General features: G+C 50.4%; 1 protein-coding gene across 2 annotated transcripts in view; it reads left to right on the plus strand.

Moving 5' to 3' along the window:
• Positions 1-16,498, plus strand: part of GPBP1L1 (GC-rich promoter binding protein 1 like 1) — an 80,137-nt gene extending 63,639 nt beyond the window's left edge. For both annotated transcript variants that reach the window (XM_075320492.1, XM_075320493.1), the window contains 2 exons: positions 7,079-7,181; positions 15,473-16,498. In XM_075320492.1, the coding sequence (XP_075176607.1) occupies positions 7,079-7,181; positions 15,473-15,625 (256 nt within the window). In that variant the 3' untranslated portion in view covers positions 15,626-16,498. The remainder of the gene's footprint in view (positions 1-7,078; positions 7,182-15,472) is intronic.
• Positions 16,499-27,758: the final 11,260 nt, after the last annotated feature.

Here is a 27,758-nt window from a genome sequence, read left to right on the forward strand (position 1 = left end):
TCAATGGGGTGAAAGGGGGGTGATTTGAACTTTTGTTTTTTTTTTACATTTTTTAAAACTTTTCTTTTTACTTTTTTTTATTTTTTTATTTTACTAGTCCCCCTAGGGGGGGCTATAGCGATCAGCAATCCGATCGCACTTATCTATCTGCTGATCACAGCTATACAGCTGTAAACAGCAGATACGGTCACTTCCTGCTTCACTGGCCTCCGGGCCGAGTGAAAACGAAAGTGACTCGTCGTAGCTGCAGGCGTAATCGCATGACCCTGTGCTACCATGGCAACCACCGAAAGTCCCATGATCACTCACGTGACTTCCGGTGGGGGCGGCGGTAAGTGAAAATCTTCACCGTGCGTATATACATCTCGCTACCAGACTTTGGCAGCGAGATGTAAGGGGTTAATGTTACGGGTGGAATGCGATTCCACTCGTAACATGCAGGCACACATGTCAGCTGTTGAAAACTGCTGATATGTGCGCCAATCTCCTCACCCTGCCCGCGGCAGGGGGCGGGGCTTAACGTGACACGCTCCATGACGGATAGATCCGTCCATGGTCGTGAAGGGGTTAATATCCATACGTCAAAAAAAGGGGGACATTACAAAAGTACCTCCCCACATGGCACACTCTGAACAATTAAGGAAAAACAGGAGAAAACCTGAGTAAAGTGCAAAAGGGATTTATTTTAATGGTAAACTGGCACAAAAAGGGAAAATGGCAGAACAATCTATGGGCACATGTAAAAATCAATTGTACAACTTATGGCGCAACCGTATAAAAGTACAAAACATGTGCAATCATAGTCCAACCACATAAGACACACCTGCTCAAATATACATAGATGAATATATTGTATAAAAATTAAACAGATGTTACAAGAAATCAGTAGTATATAGGGCAACAGATTATTATAAATATAAAGTGCACCAATTAAGAGTAATGGCAGAAAACCCACAAGTGTATTTTGCAAAAAATATTGACACCGCCCTAGCAGCATAGTGTAACAAGATGTGTCGGCATCACATATTCATCATACCCATTAAGTATTCAAACACAAGGTCTGATAGTAGCAAAGAGTTCCCCCGATACCTTGACCCCGACGTACGTTTCACAATCTTTAGCGTATAATCATTTTCTTTGTCGCTCCATTGGGAGACCCAGACAATTGGGTGTATAGCTATTGCCTCTGGAGGCCACACAAAGTATTACACTTAAAAGTGTAAGGCCCCTCCCCTTCTGGCTATACACCCCCAGTGGGATCACTGGCTCACCAGTTTTGTGCTTTGTGCGAAGGAGGCAACACATCCACGCATAGCTCCACTTTTTAGTCAGCAGCAGCTGCTGACTATGTCGGATGGAAGAAAAGAGGACACATATAGTGTCCCCAGCATGCTCCCTTCTCACCCCACTGTATGTCGGAGGTGTTTGTAAGGTTGAGGTACCCATTGCGGGTACGGCGGCAGGAGCCCACATGCTGATTCCTTCCCCATCCCTTTTTACAGGGCTCTGGGTGAAGTGGGATTTACCGGTCTCCAGGCACTGAGACCGTGCTCCATCTACAGCCCCTGGAGAAGATGCTGGATGGAGCGGAGTACATCAGGGACATGGCCCTGCTTCCTCAAGGTACTCTGTGTCCCCGTGCATTTGGCGCTCACACCGCAGCATGCTGGGTGTGTAGTGCGCCGGGGGACATCAGCGCTGCGGCGCCTGTGCCATGGCCTCATTCAGCTTTGCTGAAGCAGGCTCACTTATGGGAATTGGTCGCGCCGGCCGCTGGGACTGCGGCGCGGCTGGCACTTGTAGTGCGCCGGGGACTTCAGCGCGGCCTGCGCTTTTACGGCGGCCGCGCTGATAACTAGAGTCCCCGGCTTTTGCGGCCTGCTTCCGTTCGTTCCCGCCCCCAGACCTGCCAGTCAGGAGAGGGGCGGGACGCTGGCCACTTCCAGGAATCGGTCGCGCCGGCCGCTGGCAGCGGCGCGGCTGGCACTTGTGGTGCGCCGGGGACTTCAGCGCGGCCCGCGCTTTTACGGCGGCCGCGCTGATAACTAGAGTCCCCGGCTTTTGCGGCCTGCTTCCGTTCGTTCCCGCCCCCAGACCTGCCAGTCAGGAGAGGGGCGGGACGCTGGCCACTTCTATGAATCGGTCGCGCCGGCCGCTGGAACTGCGGCGCGGCTGGCACTTGTGGTGCGCCGGGGACTTCAGCGCGGCCCGCGCTTTTACGGCGGCCGCGCTGTTAACTCGAGTCCCCGGCTTCTGGGCCTAGTCTCCCTTCGTTACCGCCCACAGCCCTGACAGTCAGGGTAGGGGCGTGACGCTGCATAGAGCAGAGCTGAGAGCTGGAGTATGTTTTGCATACTCCACCCCTCTCACTGTGTGCACTGTGAATCCGGATTCCCGCACTTTCTCAGGCACGCCCACGGCTTCCTTCTCTACAAGGACACCGGCAGATGTCACACGCATCCCAGAGTCACGGCTCTGCACGGACGTCAGTCCCAGACAGCCTAAGTGGGCTCGCTATGAGCGGCCTCGGTTTCATCAGGGTCCTAACAGAAGGACTCGCTGTGTAATGAGGCGGAAGTAGCGGCTCAGGATTCTGATCCTGAGACCGCTCTCAATCTGGATACACCTGATTGTGACGCCATAGTAAATAATCTTATAGCGTCCATCTATAGAATGTGGGTTATTTCTCACAGCTCCTCCAGTGGAGGAGTCAGCTTCACGTATTTTTCTGGACCACTCTGCCTTCAGAGAGGCAGTCCAGGAACACCACGCTTATCCAGATATGCGCTTCTCCAAACGGCTTAGGATACACGTTATCCCTGTCCCCTGACTTGGTCAAGGACTGGACCCAATGTCCCGAGCGGCATCCTCCAATCTCCAGGCTTGTAGCTAGATCCATAGTTGCAGTGGGAGATGGAACTGCAAACTCAAAGATGCCACTGACAGACAGATGGATCTCTGGTCGAAAGCCATCTATGAGGCTGTCGGCGCACCGTTGGCTCCGGCATTCTCTCCCTTGGGGCACTCCAAGCTATTTCAGCTTGTCTTACACAGATTGACACGGTTACACGTACATCTGTGCCGCAGGTGGCATCCTTAACCTCTCAAATGTCTGCATTTGTTTCTTACGCGATTCAGGTTGTCCTGGACTCTGCGAACCGTGCGGCGGTAGCCTCCGCTACTCCGTGTTTTTAAGCAGAGCCTGGTCTGCTCGTTAAGTGAATGGAAGGCAGATTCTGCTTCCAAAAAAGGTTGCCTAACCAGTTGCCTTTTTCTGCTGACCGACTGTTTGGTGAGCGTTGGATGTAACCATCAAACAGTCCAGGGGTAAGGATTCATCCTTTCCTCAGCCCGGACACAACAAACCCCAACAGAGCAAGAGGCAGTCGGGGTTTTCGGCCTTTTCGAGGCTCGGGCAGGTCCCATTTTTCCTCGTCCAATGTGGACTCAAAAGGATCAGAGGAGCTAAGATTCTTAGCGGGCTCAGTCTCGCCCAAAAAAGCGACAGTCTGAAAACCCGCTTCCAAGGCGGCTTCCTCATGACTTGCGGCCTCGGTCGGTAGCAGGCTCTCCCGCCTTGGCGATATTTAGCTGCCATAGGTCAATGACCATTGAGTGTGAGACATTCTGTCTCACGGGTACAGGATAGAGCTCACTTCTCGTCCTCCAACTCGATTCTTCAGAATTTCTCCACCTCCCGGCCGGGCCGCTGCTCTTCTGCAAACAGGGTGCACTCTATAGGCAGAAAGAGTGATGACCCCCGTTCCTCTTCAGGAACAAGGTCACGGTTTTTACCCCAAATTCTTTGCGGTACCTATAACAACGGGCCGTTCCGTCCCGTTCTGGATCTAAAAATGCTCAGCAAGCTCGTGGACACCAGGCGGTTCCGGATGGAATCCCTCCGCCATGTCATCGCCTCAAGGTCCCAAGGATATTTCCTAGCATCATTAGGCATCAAGGATGCTTATCCACACGTGCCGATTGATCCAGAGCACTAGCGTTTCTACGCTTCGTTATAGGAGACGAACACCCTCTGTTCGTAGCTCTACCTTCCGGCTAGCGACAGTCCAACTGGTCTTCGCCAAGGTCAGGGCAGCAGTAGTCACAGTCCTGCACTCTCAGGGTCACTCTGTGGTCCCGTATTTAGACGATCTACTTGTCAAGGCACTCTCTTAGGAAACATGCCAACACTGCCCGAACGTTGCGCTGGAGACTCTCTAGAGTTTTGGGTGGATCATCAACTTTTTAAAGTCAGATCCGACCCCGACCCTATCGATAACATATCTAGGCATAGAGTTTCTTACTCTCTCAGCGATAGTGAAGCTGCCGCTAGACAAACAGCATTCACTACGGGCTGCAAGCTCTTCTTTAAGAACCAGTCGCACACATTGAGACGCCTCATGCACTTCCTACGTAAGATGGTAGCAATGGAGGCAGTTCCTTTCGCGCAGTTTTACTGCGTCCACTACAATGGGACATTCTCCGCCAATGGGACGAGGAGTCGACGTCCCTCAACAGAGTCGTCGTTCTTTCTCAGGCGGCCAAGGAATCTCTACGGTGGTGGCTTCTTCTCACCTCTTGGTCAAAAAGAAGGTCCTTCCTATCCCCGTCCTGGGCGATAGTTACGACAGACGCGAGTCTATCAGGGTGGGGAGCAGTTTTTCTCCACTACAGCGCTCAGGGTACGTGGACTCAGCAAGAGTCCACTCTTCAGATCAATGTTCTTGAACACAGAGCAGTGTATCTTGCCCTACAATCCTTCCAACAGCGGCTGGAAAGCAAGCATATCCGACTTCAGTCGGACAGCTCCACAGCGGTGGCATACATCAACCACCAAGGAAGAACGCGCAACCGGCAAGCCTTCCAGGAAGTCCGGCAGGTTCTGATGTGGGTGGAAGACACGGCATCCACCATATCCACAATTCACATCCCAAGTGTGGAAACTAGGAAGCTGACTTCCTAAGTCGCTGAGGTGTGGCCGAAAGAGTATGGTCTCCTCACCCGGACGGGTTTCAGGAGATCTGGCGCCGCTGACAGAGGCCGGACGTCGATCTAATGGCGTCACGGCACAACAACAATGTGCCAGCTTCATGGCACGGTTTCACAATCATCGAGCTCTGGCGGCAAACGCCTTAGTTCAGCATTGGTCGCAGTTCCAGCTACCTTAGGTGCCACCTCTGGCATTGTTGCCCAGAGTACTGCGCTAGATCAAGACCGACTGCGGCCGCGCCATCCTCGTCGCTACAAATTGGCCGAGGATGTTGTGGTACTCGGTTCTGTGGTGCCTCACGGTAGGCTAACCGGGGGCACTACCAGACCAATCAGACTGGCTGTCTCAAGGGCCATTCTTCCATTTGAATTCTACGGCCCTCAACCGGATGGTGTGGCATTGAGTCCTGGAACCTAGTGTCGTCAGGATTACCTCAGGACGTGGTTGCCACCATGAGACAGGCTAGCATACCAACGTCCGCCAAGATTGACCACAGGACGTGGAAGATGTTCTTATCTCGGTGCTCGGCGCAGGGTGTTTCTCCCTGGCCGGTTGCATCGTCTATGTTTCCTTCCTTCCTGCAATCTAGGTAGGAAAATGGGTTGTCGCTCAGTTCCCTTTAGGGACAAGTCTCAGCGCTATCTGTATTTTTTCAGAAACGACGACTTCCTCAGGTACGCACGTTCCTACGGGGAGTTTGTCTTCTCAGCACTCCGTACAAGCGGCCGTTAGAGCCCTGAGATCTGAACAAGGTTCTAATTGCTCTCCAGATGCCGCCTTTCGAGCCTTTGAAGGATGTCTCCCTTCCCGTTTTTCACGGGAAGTGGCCTTCTAGTAACGGTCTCGTCTCTTAGGAGAGTTTCCGAGCTAGCAACGCTCTCATACAAACTCCCTTCCTGGTCCTTCACCAGGACAGGGTAGTTCTGCGTCCGGTTCCGGAATTTCTCCCTAAGGTGGTATCCCATTTTCATATCAATCAGGATATCACCTCACCTTCTTTGTGTCCTCGTCCAGTCCATCAATTTCAGAAAGATTTGCATCTGTTGGTTCTGGTGAGAGCACTCAGGTTCTACTTCCCGCATGGCGCTCCTGCGCCACCCGGATGCACTCTTTGTCCTTGTCGCTGGTCGGCGTAAACAGTCGCAAGCTTCCAGATCCACCCTTGCTCGGGGGCTCGAGGAACCAATTCTTGAAACCTACAGTTCTACTGGGCTTCTGGTTCTCTCAAGGCCGAAGGCCCATTCTACCAGAGCCGTGGGTGCATCCTGGGCATTACGGCACCAGGCTACGGCTCAGCAGGTGTGTCAGGCACCCACCTGGTCGAGTCTACTTACTTTTACCAAGCATTATCAGATGCATACCTACGCTTCGGCAGACGCCAGCCTAGGTAGATAAGTCATTCAGGCGGCGGTTGGCCACCTGTAGGAGAGGGCCGTTTGACGGCCCTATCATGAGGTATTCTTTTACCCACCCAGGGATTGCTTTTGGACATCCCAATTGTCTGGGTCTCCCAATGGAGCGACAAAGAAGAAGGGAATTTTGTTTACTTACCGTAAATTCCTTTTCTTCTAGCTCCAATTGGGAGACCCAGCACCCGCCCTGTTTTCTCGGGGTTTTTCTGTTTTTTCGGGTACACATGTTGTTCATGTGGTATGGTTCAGTTCTCCGATGTTTCCTCGGATTGAATTGGTCTTTAAACCAGTTATTGGCTTTCCTCCTTCTTGCTTTGGCACTAAAACTGGTGAGCCAGTGATCCCACTGGGGGTGTATAGCCAGAAGGGGAGGGGCCTTACACTTTTAAGTGTAATACTTTGTGTGGCCTCCAGAGGCAATAGCTATACACCCAATTGTCTGGGTCTCCCAATTGGAGCTAGAAGAAAAGGAATTTACGGTAAGTAAACAAAATTCCCTTCTTTATTACTTTAAGTAATTGCAGTACCAGTAAATTATAATCTGAGCCTGATATGATGTGAAACGTAAACCCCAGATTGGTGCGGCCTTAATATATTTACTACATCCAGTGTCTGTGCATTTGGGCAAATTTATTTTATTTTATTTTTATATTTATTTTTTATTATTCACTTTCAGGCTTTTGAAAGAAATGGGATGGCAAGAATCTCCAGAAAATGACGAGGATTGTCTGCCCCTAACTGAGGAGGAACTTCAGGAGTTTCACATTAAATCCCAGCAGGTAAATGGGATTTACTGTCATTCTTGATCTTGACACGAGTTGGGGCCTATGCAAACAGTGCAAATTTTGTTTTTGATGCAGGGTTTTTTGTTTTTTTTTCTGCACAGATTTGTCACAAAAACTAAAGGCTTTCTTATTGCCAGAAAATTGAATTAGATTCCTGAAGTTTCGTGCAAACGTTGCTTATTTTTGACATGCAGATTTAAATGTGCAGAATGTCAGTTTTGTGTATATTGCTGCATTTTTTTGATAAAAGAAAAAATCTGCCGCAAAAAGCGCTTCAAAAACACGCGTACTTTACGCAACCTTTCTTTGTCGCTCTATTGGGAGACCCAGACAATTGGGTGTATAGCTACTGCCTCCGGAGGCCACACAAAGTATTACACTTAAAAGTGTAAGGCCCCTCCCCTACTGCCTATACACCCCCCGTGGGATCACGGGCTCCTCAGTTTTCATGCTTTGTGCGAAGGAGGCCAGACATCCACGCATAGCTCCACTGTTTAGTCAGCAGCAGCTGCTGACTATGTCGGATGGAAGAAAAGAGGGCCCATACTAGGGCCCCCAGCATGCTCCCTTCTCACCCCACTTTTGTTGGCGGTGTTTGTTAAGGTTGAGGTACCCATTGCGGGTACGGAGGCTGGAGCCGACATGCTGCTTTCCTTCCCCATCCCCTTAGGGCTCTGGGTGAAGTGGGATCCTATCGGTCTCCAAGCACAGGAGACCGTGCTCCGTCCACAGCCCCTGGAATCTGCTGGACATGGAGCTGAGTATCGTCAGGGACAGGGCCCTGCTACATTAAGGTACTCTGGGTCCCCGTACAGATCGCGCACACACACACCAGCATTGCTGGGTGTGTTAGTGCGCCGGGGACAGCAGCGCGGCGCGCTGGTGCTTTACTCACTGCAGCTTTGCTGAGTGAGTTTATGTATTAGGAACTGACGCGCCGGCCGCGGTGGCGGTTTTTTACACTGCGGCGCGGCTGGGACGTGTGGTGCGCCGGGGACTTCCGCGCTGGCCGTGCTTATACGACGGCCGCGATTATAAATCGAGTCCCCGGCTTTTGCGGCCTAGTTCCGTTTCGTTCCCGCCCCCAGGCCTGCCAGTCAGGGGAAGGGCGGGACGCTGGTCAGAACGTCAGCGCCGAGGGCTGGAGTCTGCTTAGCATACTCCAACCCCCCTCACTAGGCACAGTGGGACGCTGGTTTCCCGCACTTTGTCTGGGGCACGCCCACGGCCCGCCCCTCTTCACAGGACGCCGGCAGCCATTCCTGTTTGCAGTCTGAGTGGAGAGGGGACACGAGCTCTGGGAGACCCAGGCACGGGATTCTGGTGACCACACACCCGCTTTTCAGCGGGCGGCAAGCAGCCCTCGAGGGCTCACCCCACTAGTGCCGCAGTGTTCATTTGTACTTTATGCTTGTCTGCTATACATTGCACTGTACGGTCGCTATTCTTGGCTATATACCCTCCTAGATTGCTAGACAACAGCATGTCGTCCGCAAAAAGCAAGGGGGCCAAGACACAGGCTTTCTATGCTACTTGTACCGCATGTAAGGCTGTTCTACCGGCAGGTGCCACTGACCCCCATTGTGTGCAATGTTCGACCCCTGTAGCACTTGCTCAGCCGGGGTCTCTGCTAGAGGTGGCCCAAGGAGAACCACCTGTGAACACTGTCCAGGTGACAGGGACGGAGTTTGCAGTTTTTGCTGATAGATTGTCGGTGACTATGACTAAGATCCTGGAGACTTTGCAGTCCAGACCGGTAACTCACACCATGGGCACTGTCGATTCAATGCTCCCTGGCCCCCCTCTTTTGGAACACATCCGTGCTCCGGGGGGGTCCCATGCATCCCAGGGTGAAGGCTCTGACACGGACGACAGTCCCAGACAGCCTAAGCGAGCTCGCTATGAGCGACCCTCGACTTCATCACACTGGTCAGGGTCCCAGCAGGAGGGCTCTCTGTTTGATGAGGCGGAGGTAGCTGATCAGGATTCTGATCCTGAGACCGCTCTCAATCTGGATACACCTGATGGTGACGCCATAGTGAATGATCTCATAGCGTCCATTAATAAAATGTTGGATATTTCTCCCACAGCTCCTCCAGTGGAGGAGTCAGCTTCACAGCAGGAGAAATTCCATTTCAGATATCCCAAGCGTAAATTGAGTACTTTTCTGGACCACTCTGACTTTAGAGAGTCAGTCCAGAAACACCACGCTTATCCAGATAAGCGTTTCTCCAAACGTCTTAAGGATACACGTTATCCCTTTCCCCCTGACGTGGTCAAAGGCTGGACCCAGTGTCCAAAGGTGGATCCCCCAATCTCCAGGCTTGCGGCTAGATCCATAGTTGCAGTGGAAGATGGGGCTGCACTTAAAGATGCCACTGACAGACAGATGGCGCTCTGGTTGAAATCCATCTATGAAGCTATCGGCGCGTCGTTTGCTCCAGCATTCGCAGCCGTATGGGCATTCCAAGCTATTTCAGCTGGTCTGGCGCAGATTGACACTGTCACACGTACATCTGTTCCGCAAGTAGCGTCCTTAACCTCTCAAATGTCTGCATTTGCGTCTTACGCGATTAATGCTGTCCTGGACTCTACGAGCCGTACGGCAGTGGCGTCCGCCAACTCCGTGGTTTTACGCAGAGCATTGTGGTTAAGGGAATGGAAGGCAGATTCTGCTTCCAAGAAGTGCTTAACCAGTTTGCCATTTTCTGGTGACAGACTGTTTAGTGAGAGATTGGATGAAATCATTAAACAGTCCAAGGGTAAGGATTCATCCTTACCTCAGCCTAGACCAAATAAACCCCAACAGAGGAGGGGACAGTCTGGTTTTCGGTCCTTTCGAGGCTCGGGCAGGTCCCAATTCTCCTCGTCCAAAAGGACTCAAAAGGATCAGAGGAGCTCAGATTCTTGGCGGGCTCAGTCACGCCCAAAGAAAGCAGCCGGAGGAACCGCTACCAAAGCGGCTTCCTCATGACTTTCGGCCTCCTCTCTCCGCATCCTCGGTCGGTGGCAGGCTCTCCCGCTTTGGCGACATTTGGCTGCCACATGTCAAGGACCGTTGGGTGAGAGACATTCTGTCTCACGGGTACAGGATAGAGTTCAGTTCTCGTCCTCCAACGCGATTCTTCAGAACTTCTCCGCCTCCCGGCCGAGCCAATGCTCTTCTGCAGGCGGTGTGCTCTTTAAAGGCAGAAGGAGTGGTGATCCCTGTTCCTCTTCAGGAGCAAGGTCACGGTTTTTACTCCAATTTGTTTGTGGTGCCAAAAAAGGACGGGTCTTTCCGTCCTGTTCTGGACCTAAAACTGCTCAACAAGCATGTGAAAACCAGGCAGTTCCGGATGGAATCCCTCCGCTCCGTCAGCGCCTCAATGTCTCAAGGAGATTTCCTAGCATCAATAGACATCAAAGATGCTTATCTCCACGTGCCGATTGCTCCAGAGCATCAGCGTTTTCTACGGTTCGTTATAGGAGACGAACACCTTCAGTTCGTAGCTCTGCCTTTCGGTCTGGCGACAGCCCCACGGGCCTTCACCAAGGTCATGGCAGCAGTAGTAGCAGTCCTGCACTCTCAGGGTCACTCTGTGATCCCTTACTTGGACGATCTACTTGTCAAGGCACCCTCTCAAGAAGCATGCCAACACAGCCTGATTGTGGCGCTGGAGACTCTCCAGAGTTTCGGGTGGATCATCAACTTTTCAAAGTCAAATCTGACCCCAACCCAATCGATAACATACCTTGGCATGGAGTTTCATACTCTCTCAGCGATAGTGATGCTTCCGCTGGACAAACAGCGTTCACTACAGACAGGGGTGCAATCTCTCCTTCAGGGCCAGTCGCATCCCTTGAGACGCCTCATGCACTTCTTGGGGAAGATGGTAGCAGCAATGGAGGCAGTCCCTTTCGCGCAGTTTCATCTGCGTCCATTACAATGGGACATTCTCCGCCAATGGGACGGGAAGTCGACGTCCCTAGACAGGAACGTCTCCCTTTCTCAGGCAGCCAAGGATTCTCTTCAGTGGTGGCTTCTTCCCACCTCATTGTCAATTGGAAAGTCTTTCCTACCCCCATCCTGGGCGGTGGTCACAACAGACGCGAGTCTGTCAGGGTGGGGAGCGGTTTTTCTCCACCACAGGGCTCAAGGTACGTGGACTCAGCAAGAGTCCACCCTTCAGATCAATGTTCTGGAAATCAGAGCAGTGTATCTTGCCCTACAAGCCTTCCAGCAGTGGCTAGAAGGCAAGCAGATCCGAATTCAGTCGGACAACTCCACAGCGGTGGCATATATCAACCACCAAGGAGGGACACGCAGTCGGCAAGCCTTCCAGGAAGTCCGGCGGATTCTGACGTGGGTGGAAGACACGGCATCCACCATATCCGCAGTTCACATCCCGGGCGTAGAAAACTGGGAAGCAGACTTCCTCAGTCGCCAGGGTATGGACGCAGGGGAATGGTCTCTTCACCCGGACGTGTTTCAGGAAATTTGTCGCCGCTGGGGGAGGCCAGACGTCGACCTAATGGCGTCCCGGCACAACAACAAGGTCCCTGCCTTCATGGCACGGTCTCACGATCTCAGAGCTCTGGCGGCGGACGCCTTAGTTCAAGATTGGTCGCAGTTCCGGCTGCCTTATGTGTTCCCACCTCTGGCGCTCTTGCCCAGAGTGCTACGCAAGATCAGGTCCGACTGCCGCCGCGCCATCCTCGTCGCTCCAGACTGGCCAAGGAGGTCGTGGTACCCGGATCTGTGGCATCTCACGGTAGGACAACCGTGGGCAATACCAGACCGGCCAGACTTGCTGTCTCAAGGGCCGTTTTTCCATCAGAATTCTGCGGCCCTGAGCCTGACTGTGTGGCCATTGAGTCCTGGATCCTAGCGTCTTCAGGATTATCTCAAGAGGTCATTGCCACCATGAGACAGGCTAGGAAACCAACGTCCGCCAAGATCTACCACAGGACGTGGAAAATATTCTTAGCTTGGTGCTCTGCTCAGGAAGTTTCTCCCTGGCCATTTGCTTTGCCTACCTTTCTTTCCTTCCTGCAATCCGGGTTGGAAAATGGTCTGTCGCTCGGCTCCCTTAAGGGACAAGTCTCTGCGCTATCTGTATTTTTTCAGAAGCGCCTAGCACGACTTCCTCAGGTACGCACGTTCCTGCAAGGGGTTTGTCATATCGTCCCTCCTTACAAGCGGCCGTTAGAGCCCTGGGATCTGAACAGGGTTCTAATCGCTCTCCAGAAGCCGCCTTTCGAGCCTTTGAGGGATGTTTCCCTGTCTCGTCTTTCACAGAAAGTGGCCTTTCTAGTAGCGGTCACGTCTCTTCGGAGAGTGTCCGAGCTAGCAGCGCTGTCATGCAAATCTCCCTTCCTGGTGTTTCACCAGGACAAGGTGGTTCTGCGCCCGATTCCGGAGTTTCTCCCTAAGGTGGTATCCCCCTTTCATCTCAATCAGGATATCTCCTTACCTTCTTTGTGTCCTCGTCCAGTTCATCAATGTGAAAAGGATTTGCATTTGTTGGATCTGGTGAGAGCACTCAGAATCTACATTTCCCGCACGGCTCCTCTGCGCCGCTCGGATGCACTCTTTGTCCTTGTCGCCGGCCAGCGTAAAGGGTCGCAAGCTTCCAAATCCACCCTGGCTCGGTGGATCAAGGAACCAATTCTTGAAGGCTACCGTTCTGCGGGGCTTCCGGTTCCCTCAGGGCTGAAGGCCCATTCTACCAGAGCCGTGGGTGCGTCCTGGGCATTACGGCACCAGGCTACGGCTCAGCAAGTGTGCCAGGCAGCTACCTGGTCGAGTCTGCACACTTTTACCAAGCATTATCAGGTGCATACCTATGCTTCGGCGGACGCCAGCCTAGGTAGACAAGTCCTTCAGGCGGCGATTGCTCACCTGTAGAAAAGGGCCGTTTTTATGGCCCTATCACGAGGTATTATTTTACCCACCCAGGGACTGCTTTTGGACGTCCCAATTGTCTGGGTCTCCCAATGGAGCGCCGAAGAAGGGAATTTTGTTTACTTACCGTAAATTCCTTTTCTTCTAGCTCTAATTGGGAGACCCAGCACCCGCCCCTGTTTTTTTGTGTACACATGTTGTTCATGTTGAATGGTTTCAGTTCTCCGATATTCCTTCGGATTGAATTTGCTTAAACCAGTTATTGGCTTTCCTCCTTCTTGCTTTTGCACTAAAACTGAGGAGCCCGTGATCCCACGGGGGGTGTATAGCCAGAAGGGGAGGGGCCTTACACTTTTAAGTGTAATACTTTGTGTGGCCTCCGGAGGCAGTAGCTATACACCCAATCGTCTGGGTCTCCCAATTAGAGCTAGAAGAAAAGGAATTTACGGTAAGTAAACAAAATTCCCTTCTTTCCTGCCAAGAGATGCAGAAATTTCTGCAACAAATACATAATGTGTGCGCATAACCTTAAGGCTATGAGCACACAGAGAATTTGTTGCAGAAGTTTTCTGTGTCTTCTGACAAAAAAAACACACCAAAAACGCAGTTCGTTTTTGCCTTGCATTTTTGTGCCTTGCAGTCTTTATAATGAAGTTAATGGGTGGAAGGGCTGAAAAATGCAGGAAAAAAAACGCACCAAGATATGACACGCTGCAGATTACTTTCTGCACCAAATCTGCAAGGAAAAAAATAAGCAACATGTGCACAGGACTTCAGTATTCTCATTGACTTTGCTGGCATAAGTATAAGCATGGGCCTAAATGCACATGGCCTAAAGGGAGGGTGCCATAAAAAAAAAATCAACAATTGAACTATGGAAAGTATTAATGATTTTTAATAAAAATAGTAAAGGCATAAAATCTGAAAAATAATTTTAAAAGAAGTTTAATATTTTCCACTTTCAAACACTTGGGAGCTGCAGTAAATGTGGGCGGGGATCTGCACACGTATGTTTGGGGCTCTGTTTGGGGCTCTGTTTGGGGCTCTGTTTGGGGCTCTGTTTGGGGCTCTGTTTGGGGCTCTGTTTGGGGCTCTGTTTGGGGCTCTGTTTGGGGCTCTGTTTGGGGCTCTGTTTGGGGCTCTGTTTGGGGCTCTGTTTGGGGCTCTGTTTGGGGCTCTGTTTGGGGCTCTGTTTGGGGCTCTGTTTGGGGCTCTGTTTGGGGCTCTGTTTGGGGCTCTGTTTGGGGCTCTGTTTGGGGCTCTGTTTGGGGCTCTGTTTGGGGCTCTGTTTGGGGCTCTGTTTGGGGCTCTGTTTGGGGCTCTGTTTGGGGCTCTGTTTGGGGCTCTGTTTGGGGCTCTGTTTGGGGCTCTGTTTGGGGCTCTGTTTGGGGCTCTGTTTGGGGCTCTGTTTGGGGCTCTGTTTGGGGCTCTGTTTGGGGCTCTGTTTGGGGCTCTGTCTGGGGCTCTGTCTGGGGCTCTGTCTGGGGCTCTGTCTGGGGCTCTGTCTGGGGCTCTGTCTGGGGCTCTGTCTGGGGCTCTGTCTGGGGCTCTGTCTGGGGCTCTGTCTGGGGCTCTGTCATAAGAGGATGAAGTTTAGTATCACAGCGCAGAGCCATTTTGTAATACTGCCAAGTATTCCGTGCACAGAGTACTGCTTGCATCACTGATTCTGTTGGGTGGTGCCGCTTGCTGTATGTTGCTCCTGTCGCTTGCTGTATGTTGCTCCTGTCGCTTGCTGTATGTTGCTCCTGTCGCTTGCTGTATGTTGCTCCTGTCGCTTGCTGTATGTTGCTCCTGTCGCTTGCTGTATGTTGCTCCTGTCGCTTGCTGTATGTTGCTCCTGTCGCTCGCGGTATGTTGCTCCTGTCGCTCGCTGTATGTTGCTTCTGTCGCTCGCTGTATGTTGCTCCTGTCGCTTGCTGTATGTATCTGGGGTTACATATACTTAGAGTACCACGCTGGAATTAGTGGACGGCATTTTCTGCTTTTTTGGGAGCAGTGGTGTAACTGGCATTAGATAAGGCTTTCGTGAGGGTGGGGAAATCACCATGATGGGTATCACCAGGGGCATACATGGCAATCGTGGGGGGCTATGTGACATCACACACCAGCAAGTGTCAGCCCTCAAGTGGCTGTAGGAAAAACAAAAACCTCAATGTAATTTTGTATTGAAAAAATATTGATTATATAATATAAAAATTACAGTGGCTTCAATTTAATTGTGATGTCAGTATTTAGTCAGCAGCTAATGCAATTCTATGGGGAAAATCTGCACACAAACCTCAATCTGTTAGTAACGAAACGTAGCCATGCTGCTTGTCACTTTGCATTAACTTCCCAAAAAGTTTTGCTAATATATATATATATAATATATAATTTAATTTTTTTTTTCTTAAAGCTAAGAAGAAATGGCATGGGGCAGAATGGCTTCCTCAGGCAGCCCCGAAGATGTGCTCTGCTCTTTGCTTGGCGCGGCCCCCTGACCCCCGACCCCAGCGAGTGCTCCGACTCCGACACAAGCAGCACCGACACTTCAGACGACGAATCGTGAAACCAAACCTGCAACGAGACCCTCCTCGCCCCTGTCTACTGCATTGTGCCGTGTCCAGCCTATAGGGGAAATAAACACGTTCTTGTGTTCCACGTGTGGCGCTCTCCGCCGCCGGCCTCCATCTCTCAGAATAGCTCTCCAGTACTTGTGAAAAATGGGGCATAATATCGCAGCTTTTTAGGGGAGGGGGAGGTGCGCTCATGGTCTTTTTATGCTTCCTAAACACAAACCGTGTTTTCTGAGCTCTGGAGGCGAGCAGGATGGGATTGTTTTGGGGTTTTTTTCTTTTGTTTTATTTTTTGTTTTTTTTTTTTTGTTAAACTTTTCTTTCCCCTACGTTGTCGTTTTTATGGAGTATGGCACAAATCATTTGCAGGCAGCGAAGCTTCTAACTGTGCAAGTTAAATCAAAGTTAACCCACTAAAATCAATCACTGTTTGGTTAAACTTTCACTTTTTTTTTTTTTTTTATCATCCAGAATGTGATGATACGTCAATGTTCTGCAGCGCTAGTTACGGCGGGTACTCTTCTTCGTCTTGGAGCTCTCTAGCTTGTATTTGTTTTAAGGGGGAATGACTTTGCATCTGCAAGATATTCAGAAGAATTGTTTTTTTGTTTTGTTTTTTTGTTTTTGTTTTTTTCAAAGCCTTGACATTCAGGGTGGATTGTAAAATACAACCAGATTTGGGTAAAAAAAAAATAAAAAAAAAAACTTTGAAAAAAAAATGACCATTGTTGGGGAAGATTTCAGAAGATTATTTTGATAACATTATTTACAGATTAAAGAAAACTGGTTACCTGTATGTGAGGGCGACGTCAGCACTGCAGCTAATAACTTGGAATAAATATTTTGCATCAGTTTGGCAAACTTAAGTCGTGTCATTTTGTTGTAGGACTGATGAGGCCAGGACTAGTCACATGTGATGGTGCCAGGACTAGTCACATGTGATGGTGCCTGGACAGTGTCGGTGTGGCTGGGAATTGAAGAAAAAAACTGCTGTGACGTGTGGTTCACTTGATTTAAGCCTAATAATATTATTATTAATAAATTAATTATTATATAGCGCTGTTAATTCCACAACGCTTTAAATACATTGGCATCACTGTCCCCATTGGGGCTCACAATCTAGGTTCCCTGTGACTGTTTTTTGGAGTGTGGGAGGAAACCGGAGTACCCGGAGGAAACCCACACAAACACGGGGAGAACATACAATCTCCTTGCAGATGGTGTCCTTGGTGGGATTTGAACACAGGACCCCAGCGCTACAAGACTGCAGTGCTAACCACTGAGCCACCACAAGACTGCAGTGCTAACCACTGAGCCACCACAAGACTGCAGTGCTAACCACTGAGCCACCACAAGACTGCAGTGCTAACCACTGAGCCGCCGCAAGACTGCAGTTCTAACCACTGAGCCGCCGCAAGACTGCAGTGCTAACCACTGAGCCACCATGCCGCCCTTACACGTGTCCATGATTCTTATAACGCAGGCGAGGGAGCAAAAGTGATTGCAGTCTGATCAGTGGTATCTGAGACTCATTAATGCAAGTTGGAGTGGGGAGGGGGATTTTTCTTTATCGTTCCTATGGGAGACCCAGACCATGGGTGTATAGCTACTGCCTCCGGAGGACACACAAAGTTACTACACTCAAACGTGTAGCTCCTCCCTCCTAGCATATACACCCCCTGCTAGCCAGTCCTAGCCAGTTTAATGCTTTGTGTTTCAGGAGGTCACACACACATGCATTCTCTGATTTTGATTTTTGATTTTTCCTTTTGGACAAAGATTTGGAAGAAAAGCGGGTCCACTGGACTCCCGGCATGTCCCTTCTCACCCCCCTGGCGGCGGTGCTGTTAAGGTTGATTTCAGGGCTGTATCCCTTTCATGCCGCGCTCCTTCACCATCCCATGCTGGGGCTCTGGCTTGAAGTGGGAGCCAACACGGTTCTCACTGCTTTGCAGGAGACCGGTCTCCATCCGCAGCCCTTTTGCAGGACCCTGCTGGACGGAGCTATCATCCCCCAGGAACCTGGCAACCTGCGTCTCAAGCTAAGTATATGAGACGTTATTACCACAGAAAGTGGTCTTTCCAAGGGTCCTTTATGTTTATTTATTGGGGGAGTGTGTTTTATGTTTGGTGTTAACATTTCCGGCCGGTTCTCCAGTTTTCACTGGAGAACCGCGCCGATGGTGCCTGCACGCCGGCCGCATGTTTTACTCTAGGCCCCGGCTTCGCCTGAGGCCTAGTTTCGGTTTCCACTGTCTCTGCATGTCAGTCTTGCAGAGAGGCAGTGTAGCTCCGCCCAGCGGCTGCGCAGCACAAGGGAAGGGACACTCCTCATTGAGGAAGGATTCCCTCCCCTGGCTACCTCACTGAGGGAATCCTTTTGCCGCTCTAAGAGTAGGCCCCTCCCCCTCTCCTCGCTCCGGTCGCCATGTTCTCAGCGTTCTCTGTGCCTGCAGAGGCACAGAGATTCCACAGTGTGACAAGTGGGGACCTGGGCTGAGGGACCAGGGGGCACAGACATGTCTGTTTAAACGATTGGCAGCCACAACCTCCGGTTGTGCAGCTGCTTGTTTTATCGGTTTATATATGCTGGGGGCCAGTCTTGACAGAGCCCCCACCTCTGCAGCATGTCTCACAGAGCAGGGCTGCAGGCTGTTTTTATTATGCACTGCAGGTAGTCTCGTACGGCTGTACCGAGCTCATAACCATGGTGGCCCCTCAGCTTGGAGGCAGAGCCGAATGATTGCTAATTAGTGGCCCCTCCATCTGCTCCGGTTTCGGTGGCTGACCCCTGAGGGAATCCTATTTCCAGGGGTCGGCTGTCCTGGCATCTGCTGAGCATGCAGCTCCCCTCTCAGGGCGTTTTCTGCTTCAGCTCGCTCAATAAAGCTCACAAAGGACTCTCCTTCTGGGCTCAGACCCCGTCCTCCTGACAGGGAGACGCAGGGTCCCCTGTCCTTCCCCGTCCCGCAGCTCCGATTACGAGCTGACTGACTGGACGAGGAGGATGTCTCTACCAGGGGCTCGGACGCTACTTTATGTACATTGATCCGTCCGTACGTGACGCAGAGCCGAATGATTGGATTGCGTCCATTATACTTGTACTGGACCTCCATCCGCCCGTATCAGGGGAGTATTCCCCGCTGGCAGAAAGGCATCAGTATACCTTTAACAGGATGAGGAGTGTGTTCTTTAACCACTCCAGTTTTCAGCCTGCTGCGTCCAAGCTCACAGCCTGTCCTGCAGACCCCAAAGCGGGGTTCTGCGGCCTGTTTCCCCCTCCCATCAGAGGTGGTCAAGGAGTGTACTCATTCGCCAAACGTGGCCCCTCCAGTGTCCAGACTTTCAGCCCGGATAGTTGTATCAGTGGCTGACGGCACCTCTATAGGGCTCCCATGGTACATTAATTTTGTACTGGACCCCAATCCGCCGGAGTTACCTTACCTAGGAGAACACAAAGTGTGTTCCTTAACCACTCCAGTTTTCAGGCCCCTGTGACCAAGCCCAGGGTCCGCTCTGACAGTCGCTTCCCATGAAGCGTGATTCTGAGGACTGTGTTTCCCCTGTCCACCAATGGTGGTCAAGAAGTGGGCTCAGTCACCTCAGGTGGCTCAGCCCGGGCCGTTATGTCAGTGCCTGATGGCTCCTCACTTACGGTTCTGCGGTCCGCCCGGTTGTCCTTGGGCCAAGTCGGTATTGGGGCGGCAGCAGCTTCGTTCTCCTCAGCTTTACGGCAGTGCGGTTCTTTTGTACCTTCTCTGCTTGTCTGGAGGAGATGCATTCCCTCACAGGGACTCTATGCCCAAAACGGTTGCCTGAACTTCCAGACTTCAGTCTTTTCATCCTATGCCATGCTGGACACCGCACGGCGGTGGTCTTGGCTACTTTCCTCGCTATCCGCAGGCTCCTGTGGCTTCGGTAATGGAAAGCAGATGCCTCTATAGGGGTTCCTTGCTGGGCTCCCCTTTGGTGGGACCAGTCTCTTCGGAACCAACTGGATGAAATTCAGGAAGCTCTTGGCGGGGAGAGTTCTTCCTTGCCACAAACCTAAACCAGGGAACCTGTCCAGGACGGGAATCAGTTGAGGTTTTGGTGGTTTCCGTTCCTCCATCTGATCGTCCTCTAGCTCGGCCTTGGTTCATAGAACCAAATAGCTTGAAGCTGCGTCTTCAAAAGACCGCAGGAGATGCTACCACGGAGTCAGCTTCCTCCGAGCTATCTAGCCACGCCAACCACCTCCTTGGTCGGTGGCAGGCTCTCTCCACTTGGCGACGTATGGTTCTACCACGTCTCCGTTCAGTGGGGGCGGGATCATATCTCCCATGGCTACAGGATGGATTTCTGTCCACCCGCCTAACAGATTTTTTTCTGTCACCTCCCGGCTCCAAGGCCGCCGCCTTCTCACAGGCCGTGGCATTTCTTGCAGGCCAATGGAGTAATTTGTACCGGTTCTCGACTGGGAACGGTTCTGAGATTTTTGTTCAAATCTATTTCTAGTCCCCGAAGAGGGCGGTGCCTTCCGACCTAGATCTTTAGCTTTTTCAGCATGGTCAGGTGTGGCGTTTTCACATGGAGCCTCGGTCTTGTTCCGTGTGTTTTTTTTCACCGGATCAATCAAGAACCCAAGGAGATTCCCTAGCAGCCATCGGCATCTGAGATGCTTTTCGGCAGGGGTCAATCGCAGTTTCACACCAGCGTTGACTACGTTTTGCCATCGGAGTGGTCCAATTCGTGGCTCTTCCCTTGGGGTTAGCCACGGCCCCTCGAGTATTCTCATTGGGGCTGCTGTGATTAAGGTCCTGCACCCCTAGGGATTGGCAGTGATCGTTTGCCCTGGACGGCCTTCTTCTCGGGGCTTCATCCAGTGCAGACTCTTAGCAGAGTACTTCGCTTACTCTCGCCACTCTAACCTATTCGGGTGGCTTGTCATTCTGTTCAAGTCCACTCTGACTTCGAACCAGAGGTTCTCAGGGACGCAATTCGAGACTCTGTCGGCTCTTGTGAAGCTGCTCTTAGTCGATCAGTAGTCCCTCCGCTGGCGGTCGACGTCGTTCTATCAGACACCAAATACAGGTGCTGGTCAGACGGTGGCGGCAATGGAAGCGATTCCTTGCCCAGTTTCTCCTGCGTCCTCTGAGACTGGATGTTTTCCGCTGTACACGCGAACTCCCTCCTTCCACGGGGTGGTGGCTTTGCCACTGACCAGGGGCTCGTTTTCAGTGGTGGTTTCGGCCACTCTGTCTCAGGGACGCTCCTTCCTGGCCCCGTCCCGGGTGATCCTCACCAGGGTGCTGGTCTTTCCGCCTTGGGAGCAGTATATCTCCACCGTGGAGCGCAGGGCGCTTGGACTCTGTCCGCATCAGCCCTCTGGATCAATAGGCTGGAAATCAGAGCTCTTTTTCTAGCTCTCTAAGCCTTCACCATCTGTTGGCGGCTAGGCACATTCGAGTCCAGTCGGAAAACGTGACAGCGTTTTCCTACATCGACTTCCAGGGCGGGACACTCAGCCGCCTGGCAATCTTGGCGCCTCAACATTCTTCAGTGGACAAGGGACTCCTAGTCCACCGTATCCGCAGCCCACATCCTAGATGTCAAAACTGCGAGGCAGACTATTTCAGCTGTCCAACCGTGGTCCACAATCCTCAGGTTTTGCGGTAGACACACTGGCTCATGTTTGATCCCAGCTTCGTCTCTACCTCTTGCCCAGAGTCCTGCGCAAGATCAGTAAAGGGGGCCGTCGGGTCATTCTCTTACTCCAGACTGACCCAGGCAGGCTTGGTACCCTGACCTGCTCCTTTTGTCCGTTAGGTTGCCATGGCATCTTCCGGACCGTCCAGACCTTTTCTCAAAAGGTCCGTTTTTTCCGTCAGAATTCTGGATTCTCAGATTGACGGCGTAGCTATTGAGTCCTGGATCTTGGCGACTTCTGGTATCCTTCCTGAAGTCATCTCCGTTATGACTCGAGCTCCAAAGTGTCCTTGGACCTTTTTAGCCTTGCCGACCCTCCTGTCCCTTCCACAGTCCGGTCTACAGCTAGGACTATCCCTCATTAAGGGACAGGTCTCGGCTCTGTCAGTATGTGCCAGCGGCGTATCGTCCGGCTGGCTCCGGTGCGCTCCTTTAAGGGCGCATCTCACATCATTCCGCCTTTCCGGCGGCCTATGGAGCCCTAGGACCTTAATCCGGTCCTCCCGGTTCCCGGAAACCCCCCTTTGCGCCTCTTAGGGAGGTTTCTTTGTTTCATATTTCACAGAAAGTAGTCTTTCTAGTGGCTATAATTTCCCGCCAGGGAGTTCTGGCGGCACTTTCTCTGAGTCACCCCCTTTTTTTGGTCTTTTGCATCAAGACAAGGTGGTCTCCGTCCGACTCCGGACTTTTTTCCCTAAGGTGGTTACAGCTTCCACCTTATCCGGGGCAATTTTCCTGCCTTCCTTTTGTCCGGCTCCTGTTCATCGCTTTGAGGAAGCGTTGCATATCCTGGATCTGGTGCGGGCGCCCCGGATCTATGTGTCTCGCACCGCCGTTATTAGGCGGTGCACCTCTCTCTAGTACTGACTGCTAGTCAGCGTAGCGGTCTCTCGGCATCTAAGCCGACCCTGGTTCGTTGGCTTAGGTCGGCCATTTCCGAGGCCTACAAGTGTACTCAAGTGCCTTCCCCGCCGGGGATTAGAGCACATTTGATCAGACCTGTCGGTGCCTTTTGGGCTTTCACGCCAGGCTACGGCTCAGTAGGTCTGTCAGACTGCAGCTCGAATTAGTCTGCATACTTTTTCGAAGCTCTATCCAAGGCATGCTCTTGCTTTGGCAGACGCGGGCTTGGGCAGACGCATCTTTCAGGCGTCTGTCGCCCATTTGTGAAGTTGGGTTTGCCTGCTTCTCAGTTGTCTGTTTATTCCCACCCATGGACTGCTTTTGAACGTCCCATGGTCTGGGTCTCCCATAGGAACGATAAAGAAAAAGAGAATTTTGTTACTTACCGTAAATTCTTTTTCTTATAGTTCCGTCATGGGAGACCCAGCACCCTCCCTATTGCCTGTTGGCAGGTTTCTTGTTCCGTGTGTCTTCACCGGCTGTTATTGTTGTAGACAGAGGTTCCGGTTCTTCCGGATTTTACTCTGTCTCTTCTTGTGGGTGGATGTCCTCCTTCAGCTTTTGCACTAAACTGGCTAGGACTGGCTAGCAGGGGGTGTATATGCTAGGAGGGAGGAGCTACACGTTTTGAGTGTAGTAACTTTGTGTGTCCTCCGGGGGCAGTAGCTATACACCCATGGTCTGGGTCTCCCATGACGGAACTATAAGAAAAAGAATTTACGGTAAGTAACAAAATTCTCTTTTTCTTGTACACCAGCGTGAGCAAGCCTTAAGGCCGCTCTCACACTGCGTTCCCATCCCCATTCAGTGGTCCCGTTGGGGCTTCCGTCCGACACCGTTGCAAAACTGGTTTTGGACATATGCACCAATGGGTCCACTGACTATAATGGTGCAGACTGAGTCTCCATGTTCTGTCGTGCACCATTTTTGGCAGTATACACTTACTGGAGGTGGACACCCAACCGCAGTGTCTGCCTCCGATAGGCATGTACCCCCTAAAATGGTGCACAACAGCACACGATGACTGTATCATTGTACTCAGTGGCCTCGTCGGCGCATATGTCCGAAACCCATTTTGCGGGGAGTTTTGATGTAAGCCCCGATGGGACCACTGAACAAGGATGGGAAAACAGTGTGAAATCGGCCTAACATTCTGTCTTTTTCATAGATTTAATACCTGTCCATTTTTAGCTTAATGGATCCGTTCACTTGATTGCTACTTTATATTCCATTTGCAACTAATCTAGTAAGCAAAAAATGGATCTGTTACAAATAAAAGAAAAATGGCTTATACCAATCATTTAACTGATCTTTTTTTCCATAGACTTTCATGTTTAAAAAAAATATATCCTGCAAAAATCAATTTTTTCAAAATGGACAAAATAGTGGTTTGCCCAACATTATTATTTTTGCCCACAGATTGATGCTTGATCTGTTCTAACGGATGATTACTGGACATGTGACTGTGGCCTTAATCTAGTTGTAAAATAACTAGAAATTGCCTGAATAGAGCATGCAAATATTATACAATTCATTTAAACGGAACCCGTGAAAAAAAAATATAGGTAATTACCATCATCCCTTTTTCCACAATTGAAAAGAACACTAAAGGGGGCTTTACACGCTACGATATCGCTAATGCGGAGTCGTTGGGGGTCACGGAATTGGTGACGCACATCCGGCCGCATTAGCGATGCCGTTGTGTGTGACACCTATGAACGATTTTTCATCGTCGCAAAAACGTGCAAAATCGCTCATCGGTGACATGGGGGTCCATTCTCAAATATCGTTACTGCAGCAGTAACTAAGTTGTTCCTCGGGCAGCACACATCGCTCCGTGTGACCCCGCAGGAACGAGGAAGCTCTCCTTACCTGCGTCCCGGCCGCAATGCGGAAGGAAGGAGGTGGGCGGGATGTTACGTCCCGCTCATCTCCGCCCCTCCGCTTCTATTGGGCGGCGGTTCAGTGACGCAGCTGTGACGCTGAACGAACCGCCCCCTTAGAAAGTAGGCGGTTCGCCGGTCACAGCGACGTCGCCGGGCAGGTAAGTAGTGTGACTGGTCTGGGCGATGCTGTGCGGCACGGGCAGCGATTTGCCCGTGTCGCACAACAGATGGGGGCGGGTACCCACACTAGCGATATCGGTACCGATATCGCAGCGTGTAAAGCTGCCTTTAGGCCGGAGTCACTTGTCAGAGACTCGTGCAAGTATCGCATCACATCACCCTGCACGGCCGCACACTCTCCGTACTGGAGCGTCTCAGCTGCATAGGAATACATGCAATGGACCCGCTCCTGTATGGAGTGTGCGCGGCCGTGCCGGGTGATGCAATGCGATACTTGCGCGAGTCTCTGACATCACTCTGCACGGCTGCATTCTCCCCTGGCAGGAGCGGGTCCGTTGCATGTATTCCTATGCAGCTGAGACACTCCTGTCAGCAGTGTGTGTGGCCGTGCTGGATGATGCAATGCGATATTTGCACGAGTCTCTTACAAGTGACCCCGGCCTTACAGGGGTTTTCCAGGAATAACATTTTTAATGGACAGCCCCACCACAAAGAACTTTTGCTAAATGACCTGCTTTCCCCACCTCTTTACATCAGTCACATGCCCTCCTTTTCTCTAGTTCTGGTAGTGTCTCCTGGTCACATGGGGCACAAAGTTCTGTGTTTGACAATGCAGAATGCGGGGTCCTCACGTGCACGGTTTCACTACATATTGATGCCCTAAAGTGCAATGTGACTGGTAAACCTGGCCGGATCCCATCAGAGAAGGGTGGGGTCATGTGACCGCTATAAAGTGGGCAAAACAGGTACTTTTGATAACATATAAGTGACTATCAAAGTTCATTGTGATGGGGAATGCCGCTGCCATTTAAAGATAAACATTATTCTTGGAAAACCCCTTTTTTAAAGGATTTTTGCCAAGTTAAGTGGTTAGGGGATAACTTCCAAATCACGGGGGGATCCATTTATTCTTGGAGGGGCTGCTGGGCCCGACGCTCGGCTTTCTCCAGCAGTTCTATAGTGGTGAGAATAATTCTGCATGCTCAACTTGTCAGCCATTCAGATGTGACTTAGGCTATGTGCACACAGTGCGTTTTTCGGGTGCGTTTTTGGTCTAAAAACTGCATGACTTTCCTTCCCCAGCAAAGTCTTTTTCATTTTTGCTGTCCGCACACAACTTTTTTTTTTTTCAGCTGTGTTCTTGAGCTTAAAAAAAAAAAATGGACATGTCAATTCTTTCCTGAATTTTTCTGCGTTTTCCCCCCATGCAATGCATTGGAAAAACGCAGCAGAACACAGCCAAAAACTCACCAAATCGCGGTAAAAACGCATGCGTTTTTTTGCCGCGGATGCATTTTTAGCGGCCAAAAACGCAGCGTCAAAAAAACGCAGCGTGTGCACATAGCCTTAGGCTACATGCGCACTCTGCATCTTTTTGTGTTCACAAACTGCAGCCAAAACTGCACCTTGTCAGAGAGCGCCTGGAAATGTCACAAAAAATGCTTGTAATTGTAGGTGCGTTTTTCACACCATGCGTTTTTGCTGCGTTTTTGTGACAAATGTTGAGGAAAAACGCAGGAAGAATGAACAGGCTGCATTTTTGTTTTTGTCACGAACTTTTGACAAAACGCTGACAAACTGCAATGTGCGCAGCAAATCTGACTTCTCATAGACTTTGCTGGGAAGTCAAATGTCAAAGTTCTGACAACAAAACTGCAGCCAAAAACGCAGCAAAAAAAGCAGCGTGCGCATGTAGCCTAAAAAGACTCGTTTAGTGTCCAACTGTGCGACCCACGCGATCAGGAAGCTAGAACCTCCTAACTTGGGGCAAACTTTTTTTTATTTTTTTTTGTGGCATAATTGCCAAGATCTGACTTCTCATGTGGGATGGGACCATATGCTGCATGTTGTCTAAAAGAAAAAAAAAATCCTACATTTTATTGCAACTTTTATTGTATTCTATTCTTTGGCATCTATAAAGGGTTTATTTAAAAAAAAACAAACAAACATTTATTTTGTGCCAAAATGAAAAATAAGGTTACATGTGCTGTAATGATGGGTCTGGTCTTAAAGGGGTTATAATTCTTAGCACTGGGCAGTTTTTGCAGCTTCATAGGAGTGTCTGGCTGGCATACAGGTGGGTTATTACACTTAAAGACAGTTTTAAAAAAAAAAAAAATAGACATTGGGTGCAATTTGTTCACTTTTTTTGGGTGGGGGGATGGGGATACATTAAATACGGATGCTATGAACACAATTCTGAATTCTTTCCATTTTGATAGGATCCATCATGATCGTATGTTTCCCTCCATTACCACCAGTATCTGCTGACAGTGTTTCAGCTTCACATCCGAGGAAATCGGTCCAATTTATGCTAATCGCCTTGATCAGCGTGCGATCTGATTTTCTGGGATGGGGGCAAAAACTTCTCCATTCTGCCAGTCTGTGAAAATTGGACCGCTCATGTCATTCAACTGCTGTTCAAGTTTTTATTTTTTTTTTTTTTTTCCCCGATGGATCAATTGACTCGCATACTTGCAGGGCTGAGCGCTGACTGATTTATGGATGCAAATCATGCATGCTGCAATTCTTTTTCCCTTTTTTTTTTTTTTTTTTTTTTTTTTTGTCCCTGCTTGTCTACCCACCCCCCTTTTTTTTCCCATGTCTCTCCCCTCTTGTCTACCCACCCCCCTCCCACCCCCTTTTTTTTCTTGTCTTGTCTACGCATCACCCCCTTTTTTTTCCCCATGTCTCTCCCCTCTTGTTTACCCACCCCCTTTTTTTTTTTTTTTTTCTTGTCTACCCACCCCCCTCTCTCATGGCCCCTTACAATAACAATGGTAGGTGTGTGATCCACTGTTCTATCCGATCGCACTTAGGCTATGTGCCCACAGACAAAAGATTGTGCAGATTATTCTGCAGCAAAATATACAGTAGATCCCAGAAAATTGTACCAAAACTTTGGTGCGTTTTTATTGTGGCATTTGATGCGGATTTTGGTGGGAAAATATGCACCAAAAACAGGAACATAACCCTGTGGGAACAGACCTGTGGTTTGTTGCGGATTTTTGACCTCACATTCACTTGCATTGGCTAAATCCAGAGGAATCATGGACATGCTGCAGATATTTCCGCAAGGAAATCTGCACTATTTCAGCTGCGTAAAAAAAAACGCAGCATGTGCACAAGACTTCCAAAATCCCATAGAAATGGCTGGGGACTCACTGTACTGTTGATTTTTGAGAAATCAGCGAAAAAACGGGGCAAATTCTGCGATAATTCCGCAGCGTGGGCTCAGGGCCTTAGACTGAAAATATGGTGGTGACGTGGTGTGTGTCCTTTATGGACCTGTTCACGTTTGAAAATGGCAAAACCAACAAAATAATACATTGCGATATTTACTCATCTAAAGTTTGTGCCCAATTACAATTTAAAAAAAAAAAAAAAAATCCACGTTTTGTTATTGTTTGATAATAAACAGTGGAAAAGTTTCAGACACAATCATAACAGAATGACGCCCGCCTCTGGC

The sequence above is a fragment of the Anomaloglossus baeobatrachus genome, chromosome 8 (genome assembly GCF_048569485.1).
Source record: "Anomaloglossus baeobatrachus isolate aAnoBae1 chromosome 8, aAnoBae1.hap1, whole genome shotgun sequence".
NCBI lineage: Eukaryota > Metazoa > Chordata > Amphibia > Anura > Aromobatidae > Anomaloglossus > Anomaloglossus baeobatrachus.